Raw genomic sequence first — 25,618 nt, 5'->3', positions numbered from 1 at the left:
AGCTCTTTCAGCCACGGATTGCGGCTTTTGAAAGAAAACTGGCAATTCTATGGACTGATTGATGTGGAAAGTGGATATAACTTTTGGCATTAATTTGGGGTTTGTACGAAGCACTACTTCACATGTGGTGTATTTGCATGAAAGGTTCCTGAATGGTTAGTGCCTGTAGCTCACTCACTCGCCTGAGGGAGGTAATAGCAGTTAAAAATGCCACCTTCCATGTTAAGAATTGCAGTTCACATGAATTAAGTGGTTCGAAGGGGGGTCCCATGAGTCTGGTAAGTACTATGTTTAAGTTCCAGACTGGAGAAGGTGGATGCTTTGGAGGGATAATTCTTTTAAGTCCCTCCATAAAAGCTTTCATAGGTGGGATTCTGAATAGGGACACATGTTGTCTGTTTTGAAGATATGCTGCTATAGCAGCAAGGTGTAGCCTTATGGATGAGTATGCTAGATAACATCTTTGAAGATGTACCAGGTAACATATTAAATTTTGGATGGAGGCATCCAATGGATTGATTTGGTTACTATTACAATAAATAACAAATCTTTTCCATTTAACTGCGTAGCATGCTCTGGTAGTGGGACACCTTGCTTCCTTGATAATGTTCATACAGTCTGGAGGCAAGTTAAGATATCCGAACTCTAAGACCTCAGGAGCCAGATCGCTAGGTTCATCTGATTGGGATCTGGGTGCCTGATTTCTCCATGGTTCTGTGTTAGCAGTTGTGGCGAGAGGCGCAGTCTTTGGTGAGGCACCACTGAGAGTTCTAGGAGCGTTGTGTACCATGGCTGTCGTGCCCATGTGGGAGCAACCAGGATCATTGTGAGTGACTGTTGCCTTAGTTTGAGTGCCACTAATGGAATCATTGGGGTTGGTGGAAAAGCGTACGCAAATCAGCCTAAGTTCATCCATATCGCATTGCCTTGTGACAACGGGTGTGGGAACCTGGTGGCGAAGGACAGGCATTTTGAGTTTTCGTTTGTGGCAAACAGATCTATGTCTGGATGTCCCCACTTTTCCCATTCGTGTACTTGCGGACTGTGTCTGCTTCGTAGGTCTGCTATTTGGTTGTCTATCCCTGGGAGGTGTTCTGCCAGGAGATAGATGTTTTGTGGAATTGCCCACTTCCATATGTTCTGTGCTAGGTGAGACAGTTGTAGAGAGTGTGTCCCTCCCTGTTTCTGGATGTAGTACATGGCTGTCATGTTGTCCGTCCGGATTAACACAGCCTTGTTGCACAAGAATTTCTGAAAGGCTCTCATTGCTAGGAATACTGCTAGTAATTCTAAGTGGTTTATATGTAGTGTCTTTTGTTTGACTGTCCGGAGACCTTGGACTGTATATTGAAGGAGATGGGCTCCCCAACCCGTCAGTGATGCGTCCGCTGTTAGTACTACCTGTGGAACTGGCTCTATCAACAGTCGCCCCTTGGAAAGGTTTTGTGGGTTCCACCACTGCAGAGAGCGGTAAGTGAGACTGTCTACCAACACTAGGTCTTTTAGTTGTCCTTGAGCTTGGTTCCACTGACGTGCTAGGCATTCCTGTAAGGGGCGCATGTGAAGCATGAGGGACGATGAATATGCAGGAGGCCATCATGCATATAAGCTGCATGAACACTCGAGCTGGTAGGGAGTGCTGTGGCTGAAATTTTTTAATGAGTGATTGTATGTTGGCTATCCTGATTTGGGTTGGATATGCTTTTGCTACAGAGGTGTCTATTGTTGCTCCCAGATATTGCTGTAGGTGGGAGGGTTGTAGATGAGATTTTGGGTAATTTATTGAAAATCCTAGACTACAGTAGTTGGATTGTCTGTGAGGTGTGGCTGGCACACTGTGCGTATGAGTTGGCTTTTATGAGCCAATCGTCGAGGTAGGGGAACACATGGATGTGTTGCCTTCTGAGGTGTGCTGCTACTACTGCTAGGCATTTTGTAAAAACCCTAGGTGCTGTAGTTACCCGGAAGGGGAGAACTTGGAATTGATAGTGCTGACCCTCTATTGTGAACCTGAGGTATCTCCTGTGAGCTGGATGTATGGGGATGTGAAAGTATGCATCCTTGAGATCTAATGTGGCGAGGAAGTCGCCTTGCTGGAGTAGTGGGAGTACCTGTTGTAGAGTGATCATATGGAAATGATCTGAGAGTATGTATTGGTTCAAAGGTCTGAGGTCTAATATTGGTCTGAGTTAGCCGTCTTTTTTGGGAATGAGGAAGTATAGAGAGTATACCCCTGTCCCTTGATGTTGTAATGGGACTGGCTCAAAGCACCCTTTTCTAGAATGGATAGCACCTCCTGTTGTAACAGCGTGATGTGTTGTTTGGACATTGGATGGTATGTTGGGTGCAGTAGAAGTGAGTTCCAGGCAGTGACCATACTGGATAATTTGTCTCACTCACCTGTCTGTAGTGATAGCGTTCAAGACTGGTAGAAATTGTGTTATTCTGACTCCGACTGGTGTTAAGTGGTCTGGAGGGAGTGTGAAAAAGTCACTGTTTGGTGGCGGTGGAGGCTCGGGAGTTATTACCACGTCCTCTGCCTTTGTTATTGTTCCCTCTATAACCTCCTCTATTGGAGCCCCTATTAAAGGTACTTGTGTAGTGCTCTTGAATGATGCAGAAGTTTGGGATGTGTTGCCCCTGCCTGAGCCTCGAAAGGAGGAGCGACTAAAAGAGCTCCTAGTTTGTTGAAATTGAAGTGCACCCATGGACTTAGCGGTGTCAGTAACTTTTTTCATCTTTTCTAAGATGGTATCAACCGCAGGTCCAAATAAGAAATCTGGATTAATAGGTTGATTGAGTATGGTAGATTGCACTTCATTTTTAAATCCGGAAATGCGGAGCCAGGCATGCCGGCGTAGCAATATACTAGTGTTGACAGACCTAGCAGCTGTATCAGCTACATCCAGGGCGCATTTTATGGATGCGTTAGTGAGGAATTTCCCTTCCTGTATTAGGTCGTTTGCTTTTGCTTTATAGGGTTCTGGTGGGTGTTGTAATAATCCCTCCAGTTAGTCATAGTGTGCTCTGTCATAGCGTGCTATGAGAGCTTGTGTATTGGCAATCCTCCCGGTGTTTGCCGCCTGAGAGGCCACTCTTTTCCCTGATGCCTCTAAAATCTTTGACTCCTTGTCAGGATGGGAGGGCGGGCATCACCTGTTTGCGAATTAGCTCTCTTCCTAGCATTAGATACAACTAGGGAGTCTAGTGGTAGCTGAGATCTGATATAAGCGGGGTCTGTAGGGGCAGGTTTATATTTTTTCACAAAACGGAGGGTATGAAGCCGGATCAAGACTCAAACAAGGTACCTCTGGAGTCGGAGCCGCTGGAAGAAGCAAATGATCCTCCGTGCAAAACCCCTGGCAAGGAGGGTAAGGAGGAGGAAATTCCCTGAAGGGAAGGGCGTACCCATTTTCTACCAATCTAAAACCCAAAGGTCCGAAGTGATTCATTTCCAATCTTGTAGAAAATGGGTAAGCCGGCCTCCCACAGGACATACATGATCCAGGATGGCAGATCTAGGTCTGCTTTCCTGCATTATTAGGAGGGGTTGGGGAGGTGGAAGAGGAAGAAAGTTGACGCCTAGTTCCAAGAAAGGCGACCTCTGCCTTTACCCCCGTAGCTCTTACACAAGGAGTTCTGCTGCTGTTGCTGAGTCTGTCTGGACCCACGAAAGGAAGACTTCCCAAAGCCACGGTATTGTTTATATCCATAGCCTCTTGTCTTGAGTCTGCAGACCCAAAGACCTTGCCGTTGCTTTACTGTCCTTAAATCTTTGCAGGGCAGAGTCCGCTTTTTCACGAAAAAGCTTGGATCCATCAAATGGCAAATCAATAAGAGCAGTCACAGGTGGAACAGTCGGGCCGAAGGAACCTCTGTGTCAGCCGGATTCGACACACCCTCTGGAGTCGGTGAGAACCTCGGCGTCGTTGCCTGCTCTGGAGTCCCCTTATATGAGGGAGATTGAGCCGGAGTCGCCTGAGGAGACACTGAAGGAGAAGCCAAGTCCCTTTCTCGACGTCAAGCAGGAGAAGACAACCTCGACACCACAGACTTCGAGGATCGGTGCCAAGAAGCATGTCGTCTCTTCTTCTTATGCTTCCTCTTGGAAGCATAAGACGTCAAAGACTTGGACTTTTTCCGACCCCTTTTTTCTTTTCTTGCCTTGGCCATATAAAGCTTGGCTCCTCACTCCATCTTCTTGCACCAAGGACATCCCTCGATGCCGTGGTCTGAGGATAAACACCTAAGGCAATCTTTATGCGGGTCAGTAATTGACATGTCCACGGCAGTCCCTGCAGGGCTTAAAACCGGACTTCCTCGGGGCAGACATGTTAAAAGAGAAAGAGATACAAACAAAGTTACAAAGTATCCAGTCGAAGTATGGAGAGTCCCAGAAAAAAACGTTGACGTCGACAGCGCGGGAAAAAGGGAACTGATGTCATCACGCCGACGTGGTTCTCTTATGGATCCAGGGACGTCATGCGGATCCGCGTGCGGCGCCATGGCATTGCGCCGACCTAGTCGGCGCGGGGAGCTAGGAAAAATTTACGCGGAATGCTGCCGCAGGGGATATTCATAAGGCGAGGAATCCACAGGCAGATGTATCCATCAGAAAGAAGGGTCAGTGGATGGAGTTGTCTTTTCAGACTCCCTCTCAGCCGGACAGCAGACTGATCGCAAGCAAGTCTTGCAGCAGTACGCCAAGCTCTTTTCCTTGACCCCTGGTCAGACAAACTGGTGTCCCATGATGTGGACACGATTGACCTGTGGTGTACCCATGGTGTGGACACTAGTGACCTGTCAAAAGCAAAATATATTGACAGTCTGATCAAGTCAAGGAAAGCATCGGAGCTGAAGTCAGCAAGATGCTGGAGTTAGGGGTCATTGAACCCTATAAGAACCCTGGGGCCAGCCCAAAGGTTCTAGTCCCCAAACCTCATCCAAAGGGTGGAAAGAGAGAAATGAGGTTCTGTGTGGACTATAGAGGGCTCAACTCTGTCACCAAGAGAAGACGAGTTGATAGACAAATTGGGTGCAGCCAAATTTCTAAGTACCTTTGACTTAACTGCAGGGCAAATGGGGAAACAAAGTAGCACCAAAGGTGTATCCTCATCGGCACTAGTGCGCCTGGGTGCAGGGTGCTGTTTCGACGTTGGGCGCCCCGTTTTCAATTGAGAACCTCTGGTTTGCAAAGGCACTGCAGGCTCTAGGACAATGATCTTCTGGGTGCGACCAAAACTTTGAGAGGTAAGTTTGGAAGTTAAGGGTTGGTTAGCCACTGTTGGTTTGGCCACACAAGGCCGTGGGGCGTCGGGTGCAGGGGTGCCTTTTGGGGTCGGATCTTCTTACCAGCTCTTGGTCACGGTTAGGGGGCCTTCAGGATTTAGGCTGCAGGTGTCGGCTGGAGGCTTGAGGCAGGTCAGGGGACGTCGGATCTCAGGTCAGGATGGATGGGGTGACCTCCTCGTGGTGTTTGCCCACTCGAGCTTGGGCCGTAGTTGGCGTGTGCAGAGTGGGGTGGATTTGCGTTGTCCAGCCAGAGGTTGCAGATGAACAAATCCGGTTTTCACGGGAGACAACGTCCTTGTAGTTAAAGGCAGGCAGGTCCTCCGGGATTTTCAAGGTTTCTGGCTACAGGACACACCAGGATTTCGCAAGAGCAGGTTAAGGGAGAAACAGGCCGGTAGGGCTGGGGTCAAGTCAGTGGGAGTATTCCTCTTGTTAGCAGCTGCAGGGCTGTTCTGCCCTTCTTCTTGCAGGCTCTTGTCTGAGGAAGCAAGGTTCAGGGGTGACCCTAAATACTAGATTTAAAGGCGTTACAGGTAGGTAAAAGGCAGGCACCAATGGGCAATGGGTCCCTTCCCTGTGGATGGTACACCACCATTTATCTCACCCTCCAGTGGGAGGGGGGCATGAGCCTGTCCCTGGTTGGCTGAGTTCCCCCCCCCCCCCCCCATCTTCAAGATGGCGTGGACCGAGAGTTGTGCCTCACCTCGCCTCTACCACCTGAGGAGTTGAGTTGGCAGAGGTGGTCATAACTCTCTTCCTCACTTGTTTTTCCTGCCGGTTCTCCCACCCAAAGTGGGGGTCAGAACCAGTGGGGACCAGTTGCTGAGAGCTGCAAGTGGCCTGGGGAAGCTCACAAAGGCGGCAAGCCTTTGAAGCTTCCCCTTCGTGAACCCTGCCTACCCTGGGAGAAGAGGGTCTGTCAAAAGACACTACCCTGACCATCGAACCCGCTGACAAGGGCGGAGCCATTGTGCTACAAGATACTGACACTTACCAGAATGAGTGCAAGACACAACTGAATGAAACCAGAGCTTACCGCCGTCTCACTGAGGATCCTACTACCAGGCTCTCCAATGAAATCAAGAGCCTTATCGAGGAAGCATCGTCCGAGGAATGGATCACCCCCAAAGAGGCCAGTTATCTCATCACGGCACACCCAGTCATACCGTATTTTTATTGCCTCCCGAAAATCCATAAGGAGAAGAGACCTCCTCCCGGGCGTCCCATCATCTCGGGTATTGGCTCCTTACTCGAGCCACTGTCCACGTTCGTTGATTTTTTCTTAAAACCGATCGTGAGGGAGACACCGACGTACCTGCAGGACACTGGTGACGTTCTGAGACTCCTGGCGGAAACCGAGTTCAACATCGACACTGACTTATTAGTTAGTTTTGATGTTGAGTCTCTCTACACATGCATCCCGCAACAGGAGACACTGGATTGCATTAGGAGTCTGCTTGAATCAAGGCAACTGGATACAATTACACCAGTACAGTTTATCATGGAGTGTGCCAGACTGGCCATGATGGAGAACTATTTCCAATATCAAGACGACCTCTACCTACAAGTATCAGGGACTTCAATGGGGAGCGTCTTTGCCCCCAGTCTGGCCACCCTATACATGCACCAGTTCGAGCAAGAGCACGTCCTCAACCACAGCAACCCATTCTACAACCAGGTGTTGCTGTGGAGAAGATATATTGATGACATCATAGTAATCTGGAGAGGCTCATCTACCGAGGTGTCTGACTTCCATAACTGGCTGAATTCTAAGAATCAATATCTTAAATTCACCATGGAATACAGCAAAGAGAGACTTCCATTCCTAGACATTCTAATATTCCCTGGAGAAGGAGGCTTACAGAGTGAACTGTATAAGAAGCCTATGGCACGTAACTCTCTGCTATCTTATCACAGCTTCCATCCTCAATCACTCCGTGACAACTTACCGGTAGGTCAATTCTTGAGGGTGAGAAGAAACTGTTCCTCCAGCACCCTGTTCGAACAGCATGCCAATGAGCTATCTGTGCATTTGAAAGAACGGCACTATCCTAACCATCTAGTACGTCGTGCACACAAAAGAGCGTCGAATAACAACCGTGAGGCACTCATTGAACATAAAAGATCAAAAACACCAGAAGAACGGATGACGATGGTGCATACCTTCAGTACCCTATCCAATGGGGTCAAATACATCGTGCTGAGGCATTGGAAGATTCTCAACACGGCATCAGGTGAAATACCTCGACCCCTCTTTGCCTATAAGAGAGGTCCCAGCATCAGGGACAATCTGGTGCACACCAGGCCTAGAATCCAAAAAAGAGAAACCACGAACACTCTGTGGAATACGAGCCCAGTGCGGGGTCATTACCCCTGCGGTGGTTGTACAGCTTGCCCGCAGACACAGAAGACCTTAGCAATAGACATCGGAACAGCTAGACCGTGGCGGTTGAATAACCATACTAATTGCAACTCAGAAAAATTGATTTATATGATTACGTGCCCTTGTATGCTGGCTTACATCGGCCACACCACCAGGAAGATCAAGCTACGGATCAGCGAGCACAAGAGCACGATTCGTTGCAATAAACAATCGACCTGCCTAACGAACCACTTTTTGGAAAAGAAACACAAGGCTGATGATTTAAGGTGGGTGGTCTTAGAGCAGCCCTACATTCCTGCACACATTACCGATGTCTCACGGTTTCTTTTTGTCAAAGAACAACATTGGATTTTTAAACTTAAGACCGACGTTAAAGGGCTGAATGATAACATCCCATGGGTATCAATCTGATGAGCACACTTACCATCCGGTATACCTTCTGACCTTTCACAAGAGCCTATTTATTCAACAACGCTAGACGCTTAAGTTGTAGTTAAATGATGAGGTGTGATGGATATATTCTTTGACATACTCATTCAACATATGGTTCAGACGAACTCGCTTTGAATTTCCAGTACAGAGCATACACAGATTAGATACAGCGCCACGTCAGGATGCAAGCTTGTTTTTTACTAGCTTCACTTCCGTTTTCCGGCACGAGCGCGTTCAGGAGTGTCTGAGCTCTCTGGCGATATTATCTGCGCATGTGCGCCAGAGAGACACAAACGCTCAGTCAGTATTAGCGGACTATAGTGCGCGCATGAATAGTATTTCCTTATCCGGCGATAGAGCCGATTCAATACCAAATCAACGCCAGCTGAGTGCAATTCGAATTAGTTTCCTCCAATCAGCGGCAGTATAAGGAATATGCTACTTACCAGTATGCATCTGTTCTTGGCATAGAGGGCTGCAGAGTGGTACATTTATGAATAGATCGCCATCTGGTGTTGGACTCGGATGATTGCACTTGTTTTTCTTCTGGAGAAGTCTTTGTCGTCATCGATGACTCCTCCTCTCGGTGTTAGTGCGCATGGGCATCGGCTCCATCCTTAGATTGTTTTGCCATAGTAGGGTTAGATGGAGTAGTGTAGTATAATACATAAAGATATGCCCATGTAAATGTATCTAAATAAGACAATGTTGGGACAGACACTGGTTTCCGGGGAGGCAGGGAGGGCATGTACCACTCTGCAGCCCTCTATGCCAAGAACAGATGCATACTGGTAAGTAGCATATTCCGTTCGAGGCATATGGGCTGCAGATGGTACATTTATGAATAGATTATACAGCAGTTACCTCCCTAGCGGTGGTCACCCGTGTCTGTCGCAACTGTTTGAAATAGAGTTTTTAATACAGCTTGGCCCACTCTGGCTTGTTGTGTAGCCTGCACATCAACACAGTAGTGCTTTGTAAAGGTATGTGGCGTAGACCAGAGGGTTGATAATGTTAGTTGTACAGTATATAGCAAACCTCTTCCACTTAGCTGCGTAGCATGCTCTGGTGGTGGGACGTCGCGCTTGCTTAATGATCTCCATACAATTTGGGGGTAGATCGAAGTATCCAAATTCTAGGATTTCAGGAGCCAGATCGCTAGGTTCAGTTGTTTGGGATCTGGATGCATTATTTCTCCATGGTTCTGTGTGAGGTGCATGGGTAGAATTCTTAGCTTTTGGTGTGGCACTTGTGAGAGTTGCAAGAGCGTGGTGAACCACTGTTGTCGTGCCCACGTGGGTGCTACTAGTATCATGGTCATTGAGTGTTGTTGCAGCTTTCTGACCACTAATGGGATTAGTGGGAGAGGGGGAAAAGCGTATGCAAATTTGTTGGACCAATTTATCCATAACGCATTGCCCTGCGACAGGTGGTGTGGGTACCTGGACGCGAAGCTTTGGCATTTTGCGTTCTGATGAGTGGCAAAGAGGTCTATCTCTGGTTGTCCCCATCTTTGGAAGAATGGTTGCAGTATTTGTTGGTGCAGTTCCCATTCGTGTATTTGTTCCGACTGTCTGCTTAAGATGTCTGCCATCTGGTTTTGAACCCCTGGTAGGTGTTCTGCTAACAGATAGATGTTTTGAGGAATGGCCCATCTCCAAATTTCCTGCGCTAGTCTGGATAGTTGGAGAGAGTGCGTCCCCCCCTGTTTTTGAATATAATACATTGCTGTCATGTTGTCTGTTCTGATCAGGACTGCTTTGTTGGTAACATGCATTTGAAAGGCTTTCAATGCTAGAAACACTGCTAGTAGTTCTAGATGATTGATGTGCAGCCTTCTTTCCTGCACACTCCATCTTCCTTGTACTGTATATTTCTCCATATGCGCTCCCCATCCCGTGAGCGATGCGTCCGCTGTTATTGTCACCTGTGGAATTGGTTCTAGGAACGACCGCCCCTTGGCAATGTTTGTTGTGTTCCACCACTTCAGAGAGCGGTGTGTGCGGTCGTCTACCAACACCAGATCTGTAATCTGTCCTTGAGCCTGATTCCACTGTGTCGCTTAACATTCTTGTAGCGGACGCATTTGTAGTTTGGCATATGGTATTAGCAGTATGCAGGATGACATCATCCCTAATAGCTGCATGAACACTCTTGCTGTTAATGAGTGTTGTGGCTGAAATTTTTGAATGTTTGTAAGCACTGTCTGGATCCTGACTGGATTGGGGTATACTTTGGCTTTTTCTGTGTCTATAGTAGCCCCTAAATATTGTTGAACCTTGCTTGGTTGCAGGTGTGACTGTGTAGTTCACAGTGAACCCTAGTTGGTGCAGCATGTGAATTGTCCTCTGTGTGTTCTGAAGACATTCTTCTTGTGACTTGGCCTTTATTAGCCAGTCGTCCAAGTATGGGAAGACATGTATTTGTTGTCTTCTTAGGTGGGCTGCAACCACTGCTAAGCATTTTGTGAACACCCTAGGCCCCGTCGTGACACCAAACGGAAGGACTTTGAACTGATAATGTTGTCCTTCTACCACAAACCTTAGATATTTCCTGTGGGCTTTGTGAATCGGGATATGAAAGTAAGCGTCTTTTAGATCCAGTGTAGAAAGAAAGTCCCCTTTCTTCAGTAAAGGAAGTACTTGTTGGAGCGTGACCATGTGTAAATGTTCCGAATTTATGTATGCGTTGAGAGGTCTTAGGTCTAGTATTGGTCTTAGAGACCCATCCTTTTTGGGAATTAGGAAGTATAGGGAGTATACTCCTGTTCCTTGTTGTTGCTTTGGAACCTTCTCTATTGCATGCTTTTGTAGCAGAGATAGTACTTCTTGTTTTAACAGTGTTAAGTGATCTTGTTTCATTGGATGCTGTTTGGGGGGATGTTTGGTGGGGTAGATGTGAGTTCTAGGCAATAACCATGTTGGATAATTTGTCTCACCCACCTGTCTGATGTGATGTTTTCCCAGACAGGTAGGAACTGTGATAGGCGTCCCCCGACCGGTGTTATATGGTCTGGGGGGAGCTGTATGAAGTCACTGCTTTGGGGTTGGAGAGTTGCGGTTGTTGTTGTTTCCGCGTCCTCTACCCTTGCTGTTACCTCTAACTACCTCTAGTATTACCTCTGGGTGATGTCGGTGTAAAATAGGTTTGTTGCTGGCTTGTACCTGTATTTTTGGATCTTCCTCTATAGGTGGACCTACGAAAGGAACCTCTTTGGGTCGGCTGTTGCAATGCTCCCATTGATTTAGCCGTTTCCGTATCCTTTTTCATCTTTTCTAAGGCCTCATCTGTCCCTGTGCCGAAAAGTGTTTTCTCATCAAAAGGTTGGTTCAGTAATGAAGTTTGCACCTCTTGTTTGAACCCTGAAACCCTGAGCCATGCATGTCTCCTTAACATGATGCTTGTGTTTATGGATCTTGCTGCAGTGTTTGCCGCGTCTAGGGCGCACTTGATTGAAGTGTTAGTAATTAACTTCCCTTCCTGTATGAGTTGATCTGCCCTCTTTTGATGTTCTTTAGGGAGATGTGTGATGAGTTTCTCTAATTCATCATAATGCGCTCTGTCATACCTTGCAAGTAGTGCCTGTGTATTAGCTATGCGCCAGCTGTTTGCTGCTTGAGATGCAACTCTTTTGCCAGAGGCATCTATTAGCTTAGACTCTTTGTCAGGAGGTGGAGCTTCTCCTGTAGATAAAGAGTTTGTTCTCTTACGAGCGTTTGTGACCACTAGTGAGTCTAGAGGAATTTGTCCCTTGATGAATATTGGGTCTTTTGGAGCTGCCCTATATTTCTTATCAATTCTTGGGTTCAGTACCCTAGCCCTCACCGGGTCTTTGAATATCTCTGATGTGTGATTGAGAAGGCCCTTAAGCATTGGTAGTGTTCCTGATGTTCTTTGTGCAGCAGGTAGTGTTTCTAATAGGAAATCCTCTATTTGAGGTTCTGCATGTAGTTCCTACCTTGTGGTATTTTGCTGCTCTATTAATGAGTTGCGCAAAACCAGTATTATCATCAGGAGGTGAAGGTTTTGACGGATACAATTCAGGGTTGTTATCGTTCTCTGACCCTACATTGTACTGTTCCCATGGGTCTGCGTCCTCTGGGATTGTGTCTTCATCATCCCCAGGATGTTCTCCCTCCCCTGTGTCACTTTCTACATCTGTTGTAGGTGTAGATGGTCGTGTGGGAGGAATAGCTGGCCTATTGTGAGGAATAGGAGAAGAGGGTGTGTCTCTAGGATGTGGAGAAGGGGGAGGAGTTGTATTTGTCCCCATTGTTCTCTTCTTCGGAGGAGTTTTGTCGTCCGATTGTTCATTTTTCCTCTTTTTAGGTAGTTCTGTGACTACCTTGCCAGTCTGTGGATCAATAAACAGAGTCTTTTGTTTAGGATCGGTTTTATATTCCTGTGTCGGTACCGCAGTTTTCGGGTCCGAAAGGTGTTTTTTCTTTTGACTGTCCATTTGCATTTTCGGCACCGAGATTTTATTCGGATCCGATGTCTTCGGTGTCGAGGCTGTCTTCGGTGTCGATGTTGTTTTCGACGTCGAAGCGTGTTTCTGTGTCGATATGGACTGTTTCGACTTCGAGCTTTCCTTGATATGGAGCTTCGGTGTCGATGTCGGGGTGTGTCGTTTATCGGAACCCCCCTGATGGGAGGCCGAGTGTTTCGGTTTCGTTGCCGGGCCCGAAGGCGGGGCGTCGGAAACTTTTTTCGGTTGTCTGACCGGGCTCGAGGGCGGGGTCGACAAAGTGCGGGGTCTGTTCTTTGGTAAAGGGACGTCGTCACTCACGGTTTGTTGGACGTTGATTTCCTCGACGTCGGACTCGTCCGCTTCAGACCCCGCCTCGTCGGCCTCTTCTACCTCCTCTTCTGGGTGCTGGTCCTCGAACAGCTCCGGGATTGCTTGTGACTGCATTCTCGATACCTCGTGTCTTCGGGCTCGACGGTTTCTAATCGTCGATTTTGAGGAAAATGGTGCACAGGCCTCACAGTCCCTGGATTCGTGTTCAGGGGACAAGCAGAGGTTGCACACCTCGTGTAGGTCCTTGTGTGGGAACTTAGCACCACACGCTGGACATTTTTTGAATGGAGTCCTTTCCATGGACTCCGGGCTGGACTACGTCGAGCTGGTCTTCTAGTAGTCGTCGTTCTTCGAAACGCGTCGAGATGGAAGTGTAGTCGCGTTCGATAACCAATACAGTCGAATTGGAAATGGTTACGCGCCGAATATAACTTTCTTTATCAAAGTCGATCCGGAGCGCTTCAATCCTCATCCGAACCCGATGGCGGAAAAAAACAATCTAAGGATGGAGCCGATGCCCATGCGCACTAACACCGAGAGGAGGAGTCATCGATGACGACAAAGACTTCTCCAGAAGAAAAACAAGTGCAATCATCCGAGCCCAACACCAGATGGCGATCTATTCATAAATATACCATCTGCAGCCCATATGCCTCGAACATATGCTTCCTCTCCCTACCGTCGGGGCCTCCCCTTCGGCTTTGGAGTACGCCGAGAGGTACCGACGGATAGGTAAGAGCTACTATCAGGCTTGCTGATTACTATCTTTGTTACTCGGTGAACAGTAGCGCTGGGTTTCACTGTAACGGCGTGAGATTACTCACAGCTTTAGTTGTTATTTAGAGCTTATGTTTAGACCCATTCCAAGTAACTACCATCATTTAGAAGAGCCCTTAGTAAGATTTACACGAAGGCTATCTAGAAGGGTTGCTACTTCTATCACAGGGTTAATGTAGCATGCTATATAGGGGGATTGTCCTATTCTAGACATGCAATAGGATCGTTTTTCAAGTACTGATCATGGAATGTGGCCACCAACTTGGTCCTCTCTGCGCAGCAGGCTTTTTGGGCTACTTTTTAAAACCGAGTTTTTAAGAACATATTTCAACAGACTGTGGTTGTGACATTTATCATGCCCCTGAAAGTGTCCTTGTTTATGTGTTTAGAGCGGGGCCTCATTATCCGAGCCGTTGCCGGGTGAGGTGAGGCTATCTTCCCACATAGAGCTGGGTAAGTCCTATTCAAAATTATTCTTTATGAATTCACAGATTATCTGATTGCGACTGTTAGAGTGCATATTGAATATTATGGCCGTCACAGGTATGACTGGCAAGCTGAGTTCTCCTGACTATCACTTTATTGTGCACTAGAGTGTTCACAAATCATATATCATTGTGCTTTTATTTAAGTGGCTTTAACTTTTTATGACTGTACTTTGAAATAGCAAAAGAATTGTGTTTTCTTGATTTTTTTCAGGAATATCATCCTCCAAATTAACGTCAATCAAGAGGATACGGTAGGATGGTCCATTTGACCATATCCACTTTCTACAGAGAAGTATTTGTCAGATTCATTTTTTTATGTTTAGTATCATCACTTTCAATAGTGTATTTTTGCAGTAGCATATTTGTTAGCTTGGCCCTGAAGAATGCCGGTGAACCTCCACCTAACGGCAGAAACATGTTGGCCTCATTAATTACCAAGCAAAGTTTACAGTGATTATTTCACACTGTTTCTACACTGTTTTTTAACCTGACGTCCAGGTGAATATCATTAAACTTTTTCATTTGCCTTGACCGTCATTTTAAATACCACTCACTTTTCATTCTTTCACTGCACTGCATTTCATCAGCACCGCTAGTGGCGAGGACACTTCTATCCTCTGAACTGTGCCTAGTGACACAACGCCGATACATCAGGGACATAGACCTAGCTCAAGACGTCCTACATGATGAGGCTCCGCCAGATGGGTGGGCTGATAGGACTTATATCAGTACCTTAAGTGTCTCTCCATCACGTGGTAGTTGATGCACTGCACTTTCAGTGTGTTACTTTTAGTGATGACCTAGATTACTCAGCTTAATCCAGACCTTCAAGTTTCTATTGTAGTTTACAGAAGAGGCTTGGCACCTTGTCCCAGGATGTGTATTGTTATAGGTCCCAGAGAGAAGCAGGCTCTCTACCCAGGGGTTCAGAAACAGGTCTGGTGATGGCAGCTGAAAGCAGTCACTCAGCCTGGACACTAGTGGTACATTTGTTTTCAGGTGCATCTCTAAGTTGCCTTCTGTGTGCATTTATCATTAAATCCCACACTGGCATCAGTGTGGTTTTAATGTGCTGAGATGTTTGATACCAAACTTCTCAGTTTTCAGTGAAGCCAATATGGTGCTGTGGAGTTCGTAATGACAAACTCCTGGCACCATACACTCTTAATGGCAGCACTGCACTTACAATGTCTAAGAATGGACTTGGTGCCTGTAGGGGTACAGGGCTCATGCACCTGCACCCTCTCCACTGGCATAGTGCACCCAGCTAGAGGGGTGACTGGTCGTTGCCAGGGCAATGAGTTGTAAGCATGGCACACAGGGACGTGTGCCATGTTGTCTCTTCACTTTGTTCTGCACCAAGGCACGCAGCGTGCAAAGGCAGTGTTTGAGTGTCAGGGTACAAGACCTTTAAGGGTGGCACAATAAGTGTTGCAGCCCTTAGGGGCCTTCTCTGGTCACAGTGCCCTGGGTACCTGTGGTGCCATTTACCAGGGGCTGACCTGTTGCCAGAGATGCCAATTGGGTTTAGGCTTCAATACAGTTTTAGGGAAAGAACCTAGGCCCTGGGTACCTAATTAGCAGAAGCCCAGGGCACACTCAGTCAAAGTACATCAGCAATGCAGCATGGGGAACAGGGTCAAGACTGATTTGCATATGGGTGGGTCTAAACTGGAATGGCATGGGGAGAAACAAATTGTGGATTTGGGCCCAGATCTTTGTACTGGGGTGAATGTATTACATTTTTCTGGCCATCATTTTTTTTTAATAAGTTTATTCTTCGACATATTAAGTGCAGTAAAGCCATAGAGAGTATATGATCTGGGAGTGTCATTACGAACCCCACAGCACCATTTAGGCTAAACTGAATCCTGGGAAGTTCGTAGCAAACTTCTCAACTCATTAAACTCACAGTGATGGCAGTGTTGCATTTAATGCCAAATGCTCTCAGAAGGCATCTTAGAGATGCCACCTGAAAAAGGACCTAACTCTAGTGTCTGGGGTGAGTAGTTGCTTGCCAGCTGCTACCCGCAGACATGTTTCTGGACCCCTGTGTCGAGAGCCTGCTGCTCTCTGGGGCCTGAAACAATGCACATCCTGGGACGAGGTGCCAGGGCTCCTCCCCCAGGATGGACAGGGACCACGAAGGGAAAGCTTCAAAGGCTGGCCACCTTTGCAAGTTTACCCAGCCATGTGCTGCTTCCAGCATCTGGCCCCCACCGGTTCTAACCCCCACTTTGGGATGGAAAATCAGCAGGGAATCCAAGATAGGAGATGAGTTACGCCCACCCTGGACAACCCTAACCCTCAGGTGGGGGAGGAGAGGCGAAGTACAACTCTCAGTCCCTGCCATCTTGAAGATGGGGATACCTAGTCAACAAGAATGAGGCTTATGCCACTCCCACTGGAGCGTGGCATAATAAGGTGTGTACCCACCCCAACAAAGGGAACCATTGGTCCCAACCTGTACCTACCTGAAACACCCTTAATTTTAGAAGAGGTGTGGCGCAGCGGCCAGGGCGACTGACGCTCGACGCTGGGGATCACGGTCCGATCCCCGGCTCTGGCGGCAGGGGTCTGCCCAGCACCATGTGACTCAGGGCAATAGCTCGCTTGATCTTCCCGACGGCCCCCAGCTCCTTGACACCTTCGGGTAATTGTTCGCGCTTTACAAATACTGGACATTACTGGACCCCGAAACTTGCCTCATCAGACAACAAAGAAGGAGGACTGAAGAGCTGTGCTGAAGGAAGAAGAGGAAGACACCAACTGCCTTGACCCCAGCCCTACCAGCTTGTCCAGACCTCAACTTGGTCCAGCAGAATCACGGCATGTCCTGCAGCTAAAAGTCCAACAGACTCTGCACTGCCTTCCCTACAAAGACTGTCTCCTGTGAGCACCAGACTTGCTCAAGAACCAGACTCTAGGCTCCAGAAGAATCCACGAGTCTGCACTACTCTGCAAACACCACTCAGGCCAGAGTTGGAGTGGCCCAACACCACGAGGCGGTCTCCCTTGCAATCCTGACCAAGTATCTGGTGAACCATGACCTACCTCACGTCTCAAGATGACATCTGCAGCCTCTATCTAGAGCCCCGACCGCCACCGGAACTGGTAAGGAAATCTGACTCCTAAAGACACCTCTGCACCCTATGCCCCATGGCCTTGGGTAGCCCAACCAACTGTGACCAGGCATCCCCCTGCATCCCAACTTACCTCTCCAGTTGGTAGTCGCCTCCAAGAAGCCTCATTGCCCGAACCTGCAGTCTTTGTTCCGACCGGAGATCTTCCATTGATAACAGGGTACCCAATGCCAATCCAGCATCCTGCACTCAGCCAACCCTGTGCCGCTGTGGGTGCACCTTGTGTGCTAACTTGGATCCCCCTGTGCCTGGAGATTAACCTTAGGAGCATTGCTCCCTCAATCCTGTGGCTGGCTCGAGAACAGTCACCAACCGAAGGCCACTTAGCCCCATAGGCTAACATTGGTTTCAGAACTCTTCACCGGCCGCTCTGGTGCTCTTTGAGTGCTTCCTTGACCCTGGGGGAACCTTTCTTCTAAACCCATAAAATCAACCCTCGAGACCGTTTACTTACCTGCAAACCAATAACCACATTTTCCCTTATAGGATTGCATTGACTGTTTTCCTCTGAAAAACTTTCAAGTGTTGAGTTGTGTTTGTAAGGAAACCTAAGTAACTGTCTCTTAATACACAAGCGTTTTACCTACCTTTGTCTAGAAAATGTCCCAATGTAATATCTAGGCTTATCACACTGAGTAGAAAAAGTAATCTAAAAAGTAATCACAAAGTAATCCAAAGTAACCCAAAAGTAATTACAACTGTTTTTAAACATTGGACCAACCTGCAACAAAGTCAATGTCATTCAGCTTGCATATACTTATCAATCGGTCTGTAAAAGTACAACTTTACTTACATGTACCAAGTCCTGCTTGGTTAAAAAACAAAGTACAACAAAAGATTTTTTTTTTTTACATACAATTGGTCTGAGTTCAGTCTTCGAGAGTGATTTTTCATTTCTTGCCTGAGTGTGTACAATAAATGATTAACACTACCCTCTAATAAAGCCTTACTGCTCACGCACACTACCACAAATGGAGATTAAGGCATTATCTACTTTTACCACTGTAAGCCTTTGGGGATCCACTGGACTCTGTTCATAGTTTACCTTACTTTGGTAGAATATATACAGAGCCAGCTTCATACACATGAATAAAGAATTTGAACTTGAATACTGTAGAACAGTGAGAGGTGGTTCTAGTTTGGTATTCCTCTCTTGTGGTGACTAAATCTGGTCCTATTCGTTGTGGTCTGATCTGTATGTTTTCTTATGTGCCCTATGACTTGTGTGAGAATCCTGCACACATCCTAGGTTTAAAGGATTGTCCAAGTTCTTCTATTTTCGGACGTTTTCATACCATTTTATTTCGGATTTTACAGGATACCATAAAGGCATCAAAATGCTTTTCTGTGAAAAATCTTACCTTTTTCAGGGCTGCTACCTGGACGGCACACAGCTCACCAAGGCATTCTGATATCTTCTCCAAAGGCAATCTGCCAAGAACCAAAGCTGTTCCTGCAAGGGAAAATGGAACCCATCAGGAATGAGAAACAAGGTGGGATCAATGTTTACTGAGGCATGTGTGTGGGTACGGAACTAGGCCAAGGTCTTGGAAAAATGTGTTCAGCAGCAATTAAACCAACACATTTCGAACTTCAATCTACTGAACACTCACCAATCGGGTTTCAAACCCAGGCATAGCACAGAAACAGCCATTCTACATATATTGGATGACGCCCTGTAAGCCCTTGACCGCAACAAAACCTGCCTGCTAGTTTTACTCGACCTCTCCTCAGCCTTCGATGCGGTCAACCACGACAAACTACTAAGAAGACTAGAATACAGGATGGGTTTCTCTGGTAAAGTCCTGCAGTGGTTCAAATCCTTCCTGGAAAACAGAACTCAATCCAACTTGATCAACAACAATCTCTCAGCTTCCTTCCCTAACCTACTGGGAGTTCCTCAAGGCTCCACATTATCTCCCATGCTATTCAACCTATACGTCGAACCACTCACCGAGCTACTACAGCTGGAAAACATATCCTTCCACATGTACGCGGATGACACCCAACTGTATATCCAGATCTCCCATCGAAGATATAAGGTCAATGAATACAGCCCTTGAAAAGGCAGTCCAATGGCTATCGACCAACTTCCTCAAGCTAAACTCGCAAAAACAGTTTCTCCTAATCTCCCCCCTAAGAACGCCACTGAGACAAAGGAATGGATCAAAACTATCACGGCATTGAACTGCACGCCAACAGTAGTGGACTCCACCATATCACTAGGAGTCACTCTAGACAAGAACCTGAACATGCAAAACCATGTCAACTTATTGGCTAAAATGCCCGCTTCCATCTCAGGCATCTCAGAAAAATGAAACCATTTCTCGAGAACGCGGACCTCGAAGCTGCAGTCCAGTCCTTAGTTATTTTTAGACTTGAGTACGGATGTACCACCCTCGCGGGGCTTCTCAAACTCTCAACTGCCCCTCTAAAAGCTGCAGCAAGAATCATAACAGGGTCCAGGAAATTTGACCACATATCGCCAAACCTGAAAGCACTCAACTGGCTACCGTAAGAAGCTCGAATCCACCTAAAAATGGCTTGCATCACACACAAGGTGCTGCACCACAAGACCCCCTCAGTACGCAGCCTATCTGGAGAAAACCGACATTCTAGGAGTGGTAATAATCTACTTCTGAAACCCTCACGTTTCAAAAAGTCTAAAACCTTCAACAGAGCATTCTCGGGGGCAGCCCAAGAATTTGGAACTCCCTTCCACCACACATCAGAAAAATCTCTTCTATCCCTCTCTTCAAAAAGGAAACAAAATCATTCCTGATGAGCAAATTCCTACCCTAAATCAATATAACTAGTCACAAGATCGGCAATCCCCAATCTACCTCTATGCTCTAGTCTGCTTAATTAAGACCTTCTTGAACTTAATTGGTGCATTTTGGGGTTCTGAACACTCTTATCATTGCTGCCACGAGAACTGATGACCCACACAAACTTGATTGGTCTTTTTACTGTTTTTCAGAATACGTTTTCTCAATGCTGTTACTCCTTGTTACTTATATGCAATGTTTCCCATTACGCCCTATGTAAAGCGCTCTGATACCCTAGCTTGGGTCTGGTTCGCGCACTATAAAAAAAAAAAAAAAAAAAAAAAAAAATAAACAAATAAGGCAGCTAAAGCTTCCTCAAAACTACGCTAAAAATATAGCTTTAAACATGTAGTTAAGCCTAAAATCGTAAAAGCAATGTGCTCTTTCATAATAAAAGCATAGATAAAGAAATTGTATTTAATAGTCAATATAAAAAGCAAATAAAAAAGGGACTGCATTTAAAAGCAATTTATAAAGTAAAATCATGGCAAAATAAAACTAAGCTTTACTGCTCGAAACTGCCAGATTGCTATTTCCAGTTACCGCAGACAATGTTTCCGTTGGCACCCCTTTCAACAGTTCCAATGAACAAACATCTCCACTCAGCAGACGGTGTGATGGCCAGTAGAGTACCCGCAGAGGACGAGGCATGATTATGTACTCCTGGAGTGGAAGCATCCCAGGAAAGCTCATAATATGCATTTCGGAGCAACTGCAATCGCATGGGGAAATCTGTGCAACTGAGTATTTAAGGGACCCACCAGCAGTTCTATGTCCACAGACTGGACTGGTTGCATTCCTGTGAGAAAGTGCCATCTTTCTTGCATGGTATGCCCCCACTTTTTGCTGAATTGCTGATGTACTTTGACTGAGTGTGCCCTGGGTTCCTGCCAATCAGGTGCCCAGGGCCTGTGTTCCTTCCCAAAAACTGTATTGACACATAAACCCAATCTTCATCTCTGGCCATATGTCAGCCCCTGGTAAATGGTACCCTAGGCACCCAGGGCACTGTAACCAGAGAAGGCCCCTAAGGGCTGCAGCACTTATTGTGCCACCCTTAGAGGCCCTGTACCCTGACACAGACACACTGCCTATGCAGGCTGAGTATCTTGGTGCAGAACAAACCAAAGAGTCTACATGGCCCACATCCTTGTGTGCCATGCCCACAACACACTGCCCTGGCATACCTCCGTCACCCCTCTAGCTGGGTGCCCTATGCCAGTGGTGTGGGCAATGGTGCATGAGTCCTGTGCCCCTACAGTACCCAGGGCCATTCCTGGGCACTGTAAGTGCAGTGCTGCCATTAAGAGTATATGGCGCTGGGAGGTCAACACGAACTCCACAGCACCATGATGGCTACACTGAAGACTGAGAAATTTGGTATCAAACTTCTCAACACATTAAATCCACACTGATGCCAGTGTGAGATTTAATGTAAAATGCACGACAGAGGGCAACTTAGAGTTGCCCGGTGCACAACCTGTTTACTGACTGAGAGGCAGCTTACGCTGTCACTCAGCAGACATGTTGCTGGACCCCTGGGTAGAGAGCCATCCGCTCTCGTGGGCCTGCAACAATGCACATCCTGGGCGAGGTGCTAGGCCTCTGCCCCCAGGATGGGCAGGGGAAGCTTCAAAGGCATGCCGCCTTTGTGAGCTTCTCCAGGCCACTTACTGTACTCAGCAACTGGCCACCACCGGTTCTGAACCCCACTCTGGCGGGAAAACGTAAGTGAGGAAAGGGGGTGTGCCAGCCTCTGCCAAACCCCACCCCTCAGGTGGGGGAGGCGAGGTGAAGCACAATTCCGAGCTCTCGCCATCTTGAGGATGGGGGGGCCCTACCCAATCAGACAGGCTCCTGCCCCCCTCCCACTGGAGAGTGGCAGGATAGGGGGTGTATTCACCCCAGGGAAGGGACCCAGTGGTCCCTGACCATCCCCTACCTGTAACACCCCTAAATTTAGTATGTAAGGGCACCCTGAACCTTCCTTCCTCAGATACAGATTCTGAAACTTCAAAGAAGAAAGAAGACCAAGAGGAAGACACCAACAGACTTTTCCCCAGCCCTACAGGCCTGTCGAACCTCGAACCTGCTCCTGCTAAATCCAGGCGTCTCCAGTGGTCAGCAACCTCGAAAACCCCGGAGGACCTGACTGCCTTGCTCATCCAAAGACGTGGACTCCCAAGAGCAGTGGTTCTGCTCAAAGATCTACAACCCCTGGTGCAAGCCAGGAACCGCAAATCCAGCACACACTGCACCCGCTGAGCCCGGCCTGTGCCTGAGTGAACAAAGACCACGAGGACGTCCCCCTGGTGACTGTGCCCCAGAATCCAGGACCCAAGGACCCTCCTCGATGCTCCGGACGACGCCTGCAGCCTCACAACAAGGGACCCCTCCAACAGCGACCAGCCGAGGGTAAGATTTCCCAACACCAAAAGACACCCCTGCACCCGGTGCCCCACGACGCCCTATGCCCAACTCCTGGGTGTCTACCCAACCTACAGCTTCTCAACTTACCTCTTGAAGTGGTAGTCGCATCTAAAGAATTTCCATTCCCGATTTACAGCCTTTGTTAGTCTTGCAGCTTTCCCATTGAAATCCATTGGGTGCCCAAAGGTCCAAAAACACCCTGCACCCAGCCGCCCGAGTGCCATTGGAAGTGCAGCATCTGTTCTATTCCACTTGCCCTGTGTAAGTGACCAGGAGCTCAGCTCCCACCGCCACGTGGCCTGCCAGCTAGCAGCCACCAACCAAAACCCCCCTACCCGCCATAGGCTAACACTGGCCCTACTCTCTCTGCACCCGGCTGCCCATGTGCGGCTGAGGGTGTAACTACTGTACCTTTCTGAACCTGGGAGACCCCTGAGTCTATCCCCAGAACCTTAACTCTGCCAGTCGAGTACTTACCTGAAAACCGATAACCTACATTTTCTCCATAGGGTAACATTGACTGGCTTTCACTTGGAAATTCTTTGTCGAGTTTTGAAACTTTTAAATATTCACTAAAAATCATCCGATCAACGAAAACGAAATTACTCACCTTGTTACCAGGAGATATCCCAGTGCTAGATCTTTGTGCCCAGCACGGACCCTAAAAAGTAATTACAACTGTGATTTTCTGATAACCTGATTTCCTCCATAGGATAACATTGGCTGGTTTTTCACAGAAATTATTCTAAGTGTTGATTTTTGAAACATACAAATATTCCTTAAAAATCGCCTGTTTTACAAAATCGATTTCTTTCAACTGTTTACAGGAAATGCACCAGGGCTGAATCCAGGATCCAGCCCTGAGTAAGAAAAACCTACGCAAAGTAATTAAAATTGCATTTACTTAAAACTCCCATTGAGCTCAATGTTTTAAGTGTGTAACTTGTGTAGCATATTGCAACAACTATCTATTTCATTGAAAAGTCTATTGCTATTTGAAAGTATCCAACAGTAGCATCTCATTCTGAGAAAGTATTTTTATACCGACTTGTGGTTCTAAAATAAAATATATTTTTATATACAAAACAATTGGCCTAGCGTTCAGTTCTTGAGTGTGCGAGTCCATTTGCTGACTGAGTGTGTACAACAAATGCTCTACACTGTCCTCTGATACTGCCTTACTGCTCGACCAAGCTACCACTTTTGAGAGTAAGGTTATATCTAACTTTACCCTCTGCCAAACCTCTGGGGACTGTGAACTCCGTGCACACTGTACCGTACTTTGTGGAGTATATTGAATATGCTACTTACCGGTATGCATCTGTTCTTGGCATGTAGGGCTGCTAACATTCATATCTTAGCATTAGATCGCCGCCTAGTGTTGGGTCCGGATGATCGCACATTGTTGTCCTGGAAGAGTCTTCGAAGTATCCTGAGATAGGTGGCTCCTCCCCTGGACTACAGTGCGCATGGGCATCGGCTCCATCCCCAGATTGTTTTTCGCCATTGTGGCAGAAGATGGAGTGAAAAGTGTAAAGGATGTCCATGCTAATAAGTGAATACAATAGTATATCTGCAGCTGCGACAGGCACCGGGGAGGAGGGTGGGCGATATGAATGTTAGCAGCCCTACATGCCAAAAACAGATGCATACTGGTAAGTAGCATATTCAGTTCGAGGCATGTGGGCTGCTAAATTCATATCTTAGCATAGAATACATAGCAGTCCCTCCATCAGCGGCGGTTGCCCGTGCCAGCTGCAGAAACCTGAAAGAGTGTCTTGAGAACAGCCTGTCCTACAGCAGCTTGCTGCTTGGAATGTACGTCAACACAGTAGTGTTTTGTAAAGGTATGTGGTGTAACCCACGTGGCTGCTCTGCAAATATCCTCTAAAGGAATGTTCCCCAGGAAAGCCATGGATGCCCCCAGTTTGCGTGTGGAGTGCGCCCTTGGGGGTATCGTTAAAGTGCGCTTGGCCTTTTGATAACATATTTGGATGCACTTAACAATCCACCTGGCTATTCCTGCTTTGGAAATAGGGTTGCCTTTGTGTTGTGGTGCGAAGGCAACAAAAAGTTGTTTTGTCTTTCTAAAGGGTTGTGTCCTGTCCATGTAGTACATCAACGCCCTCCGTACGTCTAACGTATGGAGCATTCTTTCCGCCACCGTTTGTGGGTTTTGGAAGAATGCCGTAAGTCAATAGTTTGGTTGAGATGAAACTGTGACACCACCTTCGGAAGGAATTTGGGGTTAGTACGTAGCACTACCCTATTTGGATGAATCTGAATGAATGGCTCTTGGATTGTGAGCGCTTGCAGCTCACTAACACGCCGTAGCGACGTGATAGCGATTAGGAAAGCTACTTTCCACGTTAGGAACTGGAGTTCACACGAGTGCAGTGGCTCAAAAGGTGGTCCCATTAGTCTGGTGAGGACCACATTGAGGTTCCACACCGGAGCTGGTGGTGTTCTTGGGGGAATGACTCGCTTCAGACCTTCAAGGAAAGCCTTAATGGCAGGCACTCTGAAGACAGAGAGATGCTGCCTGTTCTGAAGATAAGCCGCTATGGCGGATAGATGTATCCGAATGGAAGTGTACGCTAGATTGCACTTGTAAAGATGCAACAGATAGCAAATGATGTTAGGGATAGATGCATCTAGCGGGTTGATGTCATTGGCTGTACAGTAAATGACAAAACGCTTCCATTTCGCAGCATAGCATGCTCTGGTAGTTGGCTTCCTAGCCTCCTTGATGATGTCCATGCATTCCGGAGGTAGGTTAAGGTAGCCAAACTCTAGGACTTCAGGAGCCAGATTGCCAGGTTGAGCTGTTGCGGATCTGGATGCTGAATTTCTCCATGGTTCTGCGTCAAAAGACTGGGCGTGAGGCGCAGTCTTTGATGCGGCACCACTGAGAGTTCGAGGAACGTGGTGTACCATGCTTGGCGCGCCCACGTTGGAGCAACTAGGATGAGAGTCATCGCGTGCTGCCTTAGCTTTCTCGCGACCAGCGGTATCAGGGGGGCTGGTGGAAAAGCGTACGCAAA

At 47.3% G+C, this 25,618-nt stretch overlaps 1 protein-coding gene across 3 annotated transcripts in view; it reads right to left on the bottom strand.

Moving 5' to 3' along the window:
• TNPO3 (transportin 3) overlaps window positions 1-25,618 on the bottom strand; it is a 1,288,661-nt gene that overhangs the window by 482,568 nt on the left and 780,475 nt on the right. For all 3 annotated transcript variants that reach the window (XM_078677788.1, XM_078677785.1, XM_078677786.1), the window contains exon 13: window positions 18,678-18,769. In XM_078677788.1, coding sequence (XP_078533914.1) covers window positions 18,678-18,769 — 92 coding nt within the window. The remainder of the gene's footprint in view (window positions 1-18,677; window positions 18,770-25,618) is intronic.

This window comes from Lissotriton helveticus, chromosome 1_1 (assembly GCF_964261635.1).
Source record: "Lissotriton helveticus chromosome 1_1, aLisHel1.1, whole genome shotgun sequence".
Classification (NCBI taxonomy): Eukaryota; Metazoa; Chordata; class Amphibia; order Caudata; family Salamandridae; genus Lissotriton; species Lissotriton helveticus.
The sequence above is the reverse complement of the archived record's forward strand: the minus strand, read 5'-3'. Positions and strand labels throughout refer to the sequence as shown.